At 43.2% G+C, this 10,828-nt stretch overlaps 1 protein-coding gene across 1 annotated transcript; it reads left to right on the forward strand.

The window, feature by feature from the left end:
- Positions 1–6,178, forward strand: SKIDA1 (SKI/DACH domain containing 1). The gene is made up of 2 exons (XM_029588725.1): positions 1–517; positions 1,400–6,178. Exon 2 carries the CDS (start codon positions 1,503–1,505, stop codon positions 3,693–3,695), a length of 2,193 nt encoding a protein of 730 aa, XP_029444585.1. The 5' UTR covers positions 1–517; positions 1,400–1,502; the 3' UTR covers positions 3,696–6,178.
- Positions 6,179–10,828: the final 4,650 nt, after the last annotated feature.

The raw sequence follows: 10,828 nt of genomic DNA on the forward strand, positions 1-10,828 counted from the left end.
GTAAATCAAAATATATTACCTTTAATGAGACGCTTGAAAGATGCTGGGGGAAAAGTTTTGGGAAGAAGAAACCTAAAAAGACCATAAATAATCAATGGTGAACCTGTACGGTGAAAGCAGCTTGCTGCAATATATGACTTCATAGACCAATGCATATTTTACGTAAAGCCTGTGGAAGCAGCTTGGATCCTGTGACTTTCCTTTCTCTGCTGGAAGCAATCAGCACACTGGGATCCTGACGTCTGATGCGATGACTAGATGTGGGGGGACCGAAGGAGAGAGCAGCTTTTCACCAACCACGCTTCAATTTCAAAAAATGTGTCTACAATTCAGCCTCATCTCTGGTGACTGGTATCCAAACCAACCCACATTATAGCAGCAGAGAAATTCAGCTAAACTGCTGTATTTATGACCGAGCTCCAGCCTTTGAGGAATCCCGAGACAGCGACATAGAATCACTGAATCTAAAATAAGACAATTTATTGGAAGAGAAAAACCAAGTGGAAATAGCAAAACTGTAAGTCTATTTTCTGTTTCTATACAATGCCTTAACTTTCCAACAGCGTAAAACAAACCTACAGTATTTTTATTTTCAATTAGAGTCATTTGTCACATTGTTGGATTTTAGATTCATTTATGTATATAGATTCCCCCCCCCCCCCATGCAAGATATTGTAATATATATGTCCGTTAAATCTCTAAAATACTCAAAATTAGTATCCCCACTCCCTCTAATTGTCGGTTCCTTGAAATACAGAAAAGCAGAGAAAATGCCTCATCTCTGCGTACAGATGAAGAACTCTGAGAGGCCTGAGCGGATTTTTAGCTTGGATAGTTTTATAGAAAGATTTATATACTAACTGTATTATTTACTTTGGGAGGGGAGATGGCAGTATAAGGGTATGCTAATTAGCGGGAGATTTTTTTGGTGGGGGGGGGGGAAGGGGTGGAATATCAATTTTTATTGCATCACCTGTCAGGAGTGTCCAATCAGCGTTGGCTTTAGGGGAATTAATTGATGAAGGTGTCTCCGGACGAGCTCACTTCACTCTGTCATTTTATTTGTAGCCAAAGCAGCGGCGGGAATAGCAGCTGCATTTCTTTTCTCTTTCTCCCTCACATTCCATTATTCTAGTGCACAAATGGAGAATCAGAGAAATAAAGGGCACAGGTACTGATATTCCACAGGAACTTGTAGGAACACGTTTGCAAACTGAATTTCTTTTGATTTTTATCTTAGTCGTGATTATATATATATATAATATATATATACATTATATATACATATATATATATATATATATAATATGACATCTTCGTCATATATATATTAAAGCTTTTCTTTTTCTCCTGCCTGAAGTTTGGCACTGTATTAAACAGTCTTTTGTTATTTTATTAGCAGGATGCCTTGAGACATACAGCATCTGGCGGAGATTTTTTTTTTTTTTTTTTTTGTTCGCTGCAAATGTTGGGAATAATTTAATACACGACAGGGGAGAGACATGGAGTCGGGTTTTGAAGAGGTGGACGGCGTAAAGCTCGGGTACCTCCTCATTAAAGGAAAGCAAATGTTTGCACTTTCGCAGGTTTTTACAGATCTGCTGAAAAACATCCCGAGGACTACAGTGCACAAACGCATGGATCATTTACAAGTGAAAAAGCACCACTGCGACCTGGAGGAGTTGAGGAAACTCAAAGCCATCAACTCGATCGCTTTCCACGCAGCCAAATGCACGCTGATTTCTCGGGAGGACGTGGAAGCCCTTTACACCTCTTGCAAAACGGAGCGAGTCCTTAAAACAAAAAGGAGGAAAATGGGCCGGGGCCTGCCCACAAAAGAGTTGCAAGAGGAGCAGCCGTCCACCCACCCTTACTCCCGGTTTTGGAAGGAGAACAAACTTTGGCTTGGTTTGAATGAAGCTGCTCAGCCTTTGCCAATCAAGAGAAAAGCTTTCCGTCCTTCCGACACTGGCTTGCGACCGGCGTCCAATCTACCTCATTTTTTCAGTAAATACGCCGGTCACAGCTACCCGGAAGCAGCTCGGGCGCCTTGCAAAAGCCCCCTAAACTATGAAACTCTTCCGATCGCCAGCAATTATGTAGCCTTTCCCTCCGATCCTCGCTATTTTCGGAGCCTGCTCTGCAGAAAAGACCCCCCTTGCTATTACGACGCCGCCATTGCTCAGCCCAAGTTAGCCAGCCCCGGCGGCTTGACTTGCAGATACAAAAGGAAAAGATCATGTGAGGGCACAGACAAGGACTGCTTCCCAGCCGGCAGCGCCAGGCGGCTGCTGCTCGTCCCCAAGTCCTACAAGTGCAAAGGCGCCGCGGCCGCTTGCCTGGAGAGGTTGCACCTGGCGAACGGCTTCGGCCCCCGGCACCCGGGAACTTTACCGGAGAACTGCAGCAGCGACTCGGAGTCCAGCTCCTGCTCGGACCATGCCGGCAACGACTCGGACTTCGGCTCCAGCCTGTCCAGCAGCAGCAACTCGGGCTCCTCGGACGAGGAGGAGGAGGACGGCAGCCCCTCGGACTCCAGCGAGCTCAGCTCGGAGGAGGAGAGCTCCTCGGACTCCTCCAGCACGGGCTCCGGCTCCAGTCAGGTCTCGGTGGAGAGCATCCGCTTCCGAAGGACGGCCTTCTCCGGCCCGCACCACTGCCCCGGCCGGCCGGAGGAGCCCCGGGGGGCTGCCGGCGAGATCAAGCGCGAGGCGGCCGAGGAGCCCGCCTGGGGCCCCGGGCTCCTCGCCGCCCGCGGCTTCGCCGGGATCGGGGCCGCCGAGCTCCCCGCGCCCGCCGCGAGAAGCCACCGGAGCCCGGGGGGCGTCTCCGAGGGGGCCTCCCCGCCCAGCCCGAAGCAGATCCCCGACTTTCCACCGCCGAGACTCCCCGGAGAGGCGGGGAAGGGCCTCCCGGCCGGCATCGAGCAGGTCCCTTCCGGGGTCCCGGGCGCCGCTCCCCCGCCCGAAGGCGCCCCCGGCTCCCCCGCCGCTCTCCCCTCCCGGGAGCCGGGGGTGCGCGGCCCCGCTTCGCCCTTCCTGCGGGACGTCAGGATCAAGACCGAGGAGAGCGGCGCCGGGGAGGGCTCCGAGGCCGGGGGGCCGGAGCCCCCGACTGAGTGCAATGTTACCGGGGGCGAGGGCGGCGTGGGGAAGGTGGAGGAGGAGGAGGCTCCCCCGTCAGCCCGCACTGAACGAGAGGCCATTTCCTGCAGCTCGCCCTCTCCCACTCGGCTCCTTCCGTGCACTTTAGGTCCTCCGACAGCGGAGGACGGGGAGTACAAGTTTGGCGCCAGGGTGCGCAAAAATTACAGGACACTGGTGCTGGGGAAACGACCTGCCCCGCAGGCCCCTCCTGTCAAACCAAATCTGAAATCGGCCCGAAGCCCCCGGCCCCCCGGCAAAAGCGAGCCCCAGGAAGGAGCGCTGGATGAGTTTACAGTTGCCAACAGGCGCAAAAGGGTAGCCAGCAATGTAGCAGCGGCAGTGAAGAGACCGTTTAATTTCATGGCAAATTTTCCCTGTCCACCTTCGCTAATCATTGGCAACGATGGGGATTTGTTTCCGGCTTATTCCTTGAACACCACAAAGGATTCACAACTGCCTCACAAGGCCCATCCGATCTGGAAATGGCAGCTGGGCAGCTCTGCAATACCTCTTCCACCAAGTCACAAATTCAGGAAGTTGAATTCCTGAGATCTTTCGGATGCTCTTTTTTTTTTTTTTTTTGCCTGAACCACATTAGCTTTCTTTCTTTTCCAAACTGTATGGATAGTTATAAAACCTCGCTACTGGATGGATTACTGCTACGTGGAGCTCTGTGCTATTGCTGTTTGAAGTCGACATGGGAGAAATATGTTCCTTTACAGTCTGGAAATTATTTTAGTTACATTCCACAGACTACTTAAAGCTAAGGACTCAAGTGAAACTCATGTTTTTGTTTTGTCTGGGTTGTTGTTTGTTTTTTTTTATTGTTTGTTTTTATTGGAGAGCTGGAACACTTTATTGTTTAAATGCTAATAATGCACCCGGTACCTCAACTCAACTACTACAAATACATGTGAAAAGGTTTAATAACAAATATTTTAGAATGAGCCATTAAATTTATGCACTAGATTTCGAAAATGGAAGTCTAACTGTTAATTCAGTTAAAGTTTTTTAAGTTACATGGTCGCACAGTAAGGATTCACTATAATTACATGTGGCAGTCTCTCCTTTTCTGGGGATATAGTTTTCGGGAGTGAGGATGTTTATTTTATTATTATTTTTTTTTTTATAAGAACAATTGCACTCCTTCATTTTCAAGGTTTGGAAAGGTTAGGGATTTGGGCACAATTCGGTCACTGAAAACGCTGCCTCATCTAAAACCAGTAAATAAATCTGCAATTGTGTTTTTGTTAAATGCTCTTTTTACATGCACAGTCATTCTTTACAAGGGGATAGCCTTTCCTTGTACCCAAAGGTCTTAATGTAAGGCTACAATTACTCACTAATGTCATACTTAAGATGCGGTCTAGGCATGCCCTTTCCAAACTTGCAAAACAACTAAAATATCTGTCTGCATAGCACTCCGGTTTATGTCCCAATTCCTCATGTTCGATGGAGGAAATAGGAAAAGGCATAAAGAGACGCCCAAAATGGAAAGAATCCACACAGCAGGGATAGAATTCAGACCTTAATATCCTTCACTGTTTTCTACAATCTCTATACTTGAGTTTTTCCATCCCACTATGTATGTGTAGCAGGAACATTTATACTGCACGTGACAATCAGAGGTAATTATAGACACTTGGCACTTAAAACTGAAATAGTAGAATATTCCGACTTCTGGAGTCTTCTGTCAGAAAGGCATTCTGTGTTGTGATGATAGAAGCAGTAAATCAAAACTATGAACATTTGCACTGTTAAAAAGCATGCTTTAGCTTTATTTTCAATTAAAAACACTGTTTTCCAATCTTTCATTTAGTACATTCCGACTTATTCCAGGTTTAATTAAAATAAATCTGAAATCAATGATTTCCTTACTACATGGAATCCAAACTGACGCAATGCACATAAAGGGTTAACGTTTTCCATTAAATAAACTGTGATAAGACCATTGGGGCAGGGGTTTTATCCAGACGAATTCTCTTTGAAAAACTTTGCAAAGTTACAGTAATAAAGCTGTACGGAAGCTCCTCTGTTTTGAGAAAATAAGTTAGGATTCTGGCTAATATTTCAGACCCCTGGGTGAGTTTGGTTCTAATAACTGCTGGTCCAATTCAACCTCGTACATTTTTTATTCATATCAAGTTTAAAGCTAAGTGGTTGTGACTGTGCATCGATCAATGGTTGGACAATGTTTTCTCATAAATCACACAGCTAGCAATGAAATGTTAACTGTGTGAATCGCAGTAAACATTTTTTTATTAAATGAAGATGCGCTTTCCTGTTTTAAATTTCTTTTTAATCTTGCCCCTTCTGATACTGTCCTTTGTTTCAGAATCTGAAGTCTACGCTGGCTGGTTTCATTTCTGGTTACTATACGCCTTAGCTTTGTTAAGCATTGCTCGGAAGCCATTATATAAATATATGATGGGGGAAAAACGTCTTGTCAATGAAGAAATATTTTTCAGTACACGTTCCATTTATGTCCATTCTACACACGCTATGCCCTAAGGGCACTATTTCCAAATATAGATTTTTTTTTCTCATTTTAGTCAGTAAAGGATTTCTCCTCTGCAAAAAAAAAAAAAATGTTTTTGAAAAATAGGTCTCCGAGCTTGCTTTACTGAAATAAACAAGCATTTTAATGTACCAAGAGGGTTTTCAAGTCAGGATGTTTGCAGTGACTTTTGGAATCGCAGGCTTATTTCTAGAAACCCGCACCTATTTAATCTGATTTACTAATGAAACAGGTTTGGTGATCTTCTAGTAAAGGGTGTGGGACTGCAGTCTGTTATTCCCCCAGCCAGGCTGCCAAAGGCTGCAGGCTTCAGTCTTAAAAGCGAAAAGTTACTACTCTGCTTAAAATAGTGCACAGTTCAAAGCAGCGTCTGCAAAACAAGAATATAACACGAAAACTGCACTTGCAATTAGATGTCTTCATTGGAACATAATTGAATTGTAAATTGCAGAGATTAAAAAAAAAAAACCCCTGGCACTACTTTGGAGAAAAAATAACTACCATATAAACCAAATGAATATTATGCAATTTAAGACATAAAATATGGCGCCCTGCTCTGACACTGGCTCCGCTGTCCTCCGTGAGTCCATAGTTTCAGCTGCGCCACAAACACCGTTCCCAGTCACACGGATTCTGTCCTGAATCAGTCATGTAAAGATTTCTGGTAAAGACATATAAATGTAGCACAGTGCTAGATGAGCTGCATGACTTTCACAAGCACAGGCTGAACTATGAGTTTCAACAGCAAGGAAAAAAAAATGAAGTCTCAAAAAACGTTTATCTGAGTCTGGACTTCAATTTAGAGATCCACCAAGGAAGGTAATCTTTTAGCTTGCCTCAGACTGCTGTTTCCCATTCTTGTTCTTTCTCTCTAGTGAGAAGGAACTGTTATAAATAACGCCAAAGGGCAGTTCTGATCCAAAATAAATTAAAGTATTTCCATAATTATAATCAATTATGTACATCTGAGAGCAGAAGTGAATAAAAACGCACACTTTCTTAAGTTTCTCGGCTGTTCATTTATTTTGCATAAAAAGCAACAGCTGTATCAGGAAGGTAATTCACATCTCCAAGTACAGTACTTTTATGAAAAACATACGTGTACAATAATGGTCAAATTGCTATAAATTATTTTTCTGGATTTATTGAAAACAAGTAGTTTTAAACTACATTGATTCTTCCTATATCATCGAAATGAAAGGGGAACAACATGGTGTTTTTTTTTTTTTTACTGCCTCAAAAGCTGCAACCTGCTGATTTCAACAATTTACTTTTAAACTGATTGCTCATTTCTTTGATTTAATTACAGTGGGATAATCTCAGCATTGCTAACTGTTTATTAAAAACAGAACTGTGCAGCAAAAAATTGCAAACATAAGTCTATACTGTCTGCTGTTCACAAACTTCATGATTTTCCATGCCTGAATATTTTATTGCTGGTTTTTGCTTCTTTTCTCCGATCACTTTCAATTCTAATAAATCAAACTTTTTGCATAGTTCAGAATAATGTTATATTTGTGTTTGTACAGAGGGTGCATATCAAGCAGATCACACATTGGTGGTTGGGAAAATGTAGGAACTGGTATTACTCACAAAATGGCCAGTTCAGTGTCAGTACTAAAATATGGATTTTTTTTTTTTGTTGTTAAATGATGGAATAAAATAAATTAAATTGACTATTGTAGGATTTCGAGAATGTATATCACCAAACAGCTGGAAAAAAATAATTTAAAACTATTTAAAGACCTAATGTCGGCCAAAGACATTAGTTTAAGATAAACAGTAACATGGTTCGGAATTAAAATGGTGGTGTGAAAAAAGACTAAGCCACAGAACCGTACCTTGCTAATTCATGCTTAGGACGACTATCTGATTTCCAGAGTTACTACTCACATTTAAATACATGCAGTCTTTAGTGCTTCAATCTCCTACGGCTCAGAAGGGAACAAAAATGCAATTTTGCTAAATGAAACACACTTTCTAATCATTTGGGTGGGGGGATGAGGGACAAGTGGGCTAAGAGTGTGAGCTGGGTTTAGGCCCTACATGTATATTGCGTTTCTTCACTGCTCGGATATAATTATTTGCCTTGGTATAGGCCTCTCTGTCTCTTTCCTTTTCATTCAGAGGCGGCCTCACAAGCTTCAGCTTTAAAAGACCCGAGATGTTTTGCATGAAGCTCTCACAATAGGGGTTGAAGGAACTGACAGTTTCAAAAACAAGGCGCTCTGTCCCTCTCCAGATGCCGGGGACCCTTCGCCGGCTCCAGCTCTCCCTCTCTCTCTCTCTCTCTGGCTCTCCTCTTCTGGGGGCTTCAGGCTTTGCCCTGCCACAAACAGCATGCGTGGGTAAACACAGGCGAGAGGGAACCCGCTTCCCAGCACCTCGGGCTTGAAGGAAAGAGATTGATGAGACTAAATTGCCAATATCTAAACGTCCAGATAAGGGGGGGAAAAAGCAATTAAGTTAAGCACAAAACTGTGGTTAGGGGTATGTACATGTGACAGAGGAGCACTGGCTCCTGTCTTTTGAGAATCCTCCGTTTTCTCATTGGAAGTGTTGTGAGCCAGCCTTACCACACTTCGCTATAGGTATTATATACGTGGACAAAAAAAGGTACTTTCCAACCGCCAAAAGAGTAGAAAGACAAGGCTTGAAATTGCCGCCATCTTGCTTCGCTGAATGTGAATGCTTTCCTTAGACCTCTGCTCGCTGAATGTGTAAGCAACTCATTAGTTTTACACGGAACAGCTCTCAAGCTTAGCCCAGGGATTTCTAAACCTATATGCCAGGCTTTGTAATGCTCCTCCAAGTCTCGTGTTTTTGTTGTTGTTGTTGTTGTTGTTGTTGGTTTGTTTTGTTTTGTTTTTGTTTTTTTGTAATGTGAGGGGGAAATAATGGCTTTAAAATGAAGCTCGGGTTTCTTGCTGTTGGTTCCTCGCCATGGTCACCCTTTCCCACTTTTCTCTCCTTTTGTGTTACACCCAGTATGGCAAAACCGTCCCAGCTTTTGCAGACACAACAGGCCTAGCAAATATTATTGTTTTGTTCTTGGCAGGATGTTCACTGCCCCCACACACCGACCTATACATTAATGTCTCCCCCCCCCTTGTGATATATTAACTGCTCTCTCCCTCTTCCAGTCACAAATATTGTAGGCCCATAATGAAGCTAAATAGTAGAAAATGATAGGAAACAGATCAGCAGATTTTATGCTGGGGAGAGGGAACTGCATTCTGTAAAATAAATATAGGTACTACCCTCCCTCCTCCCGTTTCAGAGATATAAACCAACCACCGGTTGGAGGTGAGGGGAGGGGGGTGTGGAATAATTCTGCAAATACAAGGTTGTGCAGTACCGGGGTGGAAAAACGGGACCAAGAAAAAAAAAATAGTGCCCATGAGTGGAGACAGGTCAATAGAAAGAGCGCAACAAGCTTGTTTACGCCAGCGTTTAAAATGCAGTTGTAAAGTGTGTGAAATTACGCACTGGTCCCCTAAAGCCTGCCTAATTTATAGTAAATAGCGAGCTCTTTGTAAATGGCTTTATTATGTTGTTTCTTGTTAATTGTTGAGAAAATCCCCATTGTTGCGTGTGAATGGCTTTATGAGCTAACCTGGTCGTTGGTGCAATCAGGGGAGCAGTAAATGGTCGCCGGACTAATGTGGTAGCAGAATCCGGGTCCAGGGATGGCAGAGCTGATGACCCTCCAAAATGTAGGTGGGGAGAATGTGGCCCATTCTTTATTTAAAGGGGAGAGGGAGGGAAAAGGTCCAGCTTATAATTAATTAGAATGTACATTTTCAGTATTAGGCACTAGAGAAGAAAATATAAATTGTTGCTGAGTAACACAGGTCAACTCAATTCAATCCTGCAGGGATTACTCTGGTTGTAGTGCGTGGCTGTCAAATGGAAAATAGACAATCGGGTGTTCACAATACTAAAAAAAAAAAAAAAAAAAAAGCAAACAATTTGTTGAAATCAGGTCTTCTCCTAGTTGAATAAGCGCTTCTTAGCTCACAATAGAAGCCTCCGAAAAACTCGTGTTAGTTTTGTAGGTGCTTATTTTAAATGGCTAAAAGGGTTTCCTTATTTTAGGTGTTTATCAGACCAGGGTCCTCTAGGAAAGGCAGGAAAATTCAGCAAAGATCTAGCAGGGCTGGCTGGCCATGTTACCATAGGAAAATCCCGATTCATCAGAAGTGCTGATCTCACAGGGAGGAAATGAATAGCACATATACGTTTAAGGCTCCCTTTGCCCTTTGTTAGCTCCCATTACTAAGTTTCACATCATGCATTTGAAACCCGATAACAAAGACTGGAAAGAGATGTCGGTAACACTGGAAGATACATTTCTCTCCAATGCTCTCAAATTTTCCAGCTATACCTCGCGAAGATCATTTTTTTTTCCAACAAAGGTTGCCATGCTCGTCCACTTTGAGAGCAACAAATAAGTGAACTAACTTAATCCATTGGTAAGCAGCTTTTTAGAATTATACTCCCTTCATCAGGTCACTGCTAGCCACAAATGGATTAAGTTAGTCCACTAAAAGGCATCACCTTGTTTGCTGACCTTTATTTCCATGTTTCTCACCGAGAGGGAAAAAAAATTCTTTTCCCACGGTTTTTGCCATTACTCATATAGAAATTTAAGAAGATTTCGGTATGAAAAGTAAATAAAAGCTAAGGTTGTTTCAGTTTTAGTTCTAGGAAGTAGTGAATACAAAAGAAATCTCTTTTCGACAGTGCTATTTTTTTTTTTTTTCAAACTAGCAGGAATAGGATGTCTCATGGCGATGGGCAATCAGAGGACATAGACCTGCGTCTGCTCTGCTGTTTCTGCTGTCAACAAAACAAAACAATGCATTCCTCGCTAGCATAAACGCCAGCAGAATTCACAGGTGATCACTATTCGAACCTGAACTACTTAGAGAATTTTTAAATGAGGCTTCCTTGTGAATTACAATCTGCCATTAATGCTGAGCAGGGGATATCACCGCCGAAATAGAGATTTTAAGCAGGTCTTCCCCCTCCGCCCTGAATTAGCTATTAAGCAAAATCCCTGCAGTTGAGAGTTCTTGTTTTACAGATTTTCGTGCAGCTCGCATTAACTATTAACTTTCTATTGTTACCCCTGTCGTCTTTGTCAAGTAACTTTGCATTT

Source organism: Rhinatrema bivittatum, chromosome 2 (assembly GCF_901001135.1).
Source record: "Rhinatrema bivittatum chromosome 2, aRhiBiv1.1, whole genome shotgun sequence".
NCBI classification, from domain to species: Eukaryota; Metazoa; Chordata; class Amphibia; order Gymnophiona; family Rhinatrematidae; genus Rhinatrema; species Rhinatrema bivittatum.

Coding starts and splice junctions, on each gene's coding strand:
- SKIDA1 (XM_029588725.1), top strand. CDS start 1,503: ATGGAGTCGGGTTTTGAAGAGGTGGACGGCGTAAAGCTCGGGTACCTC.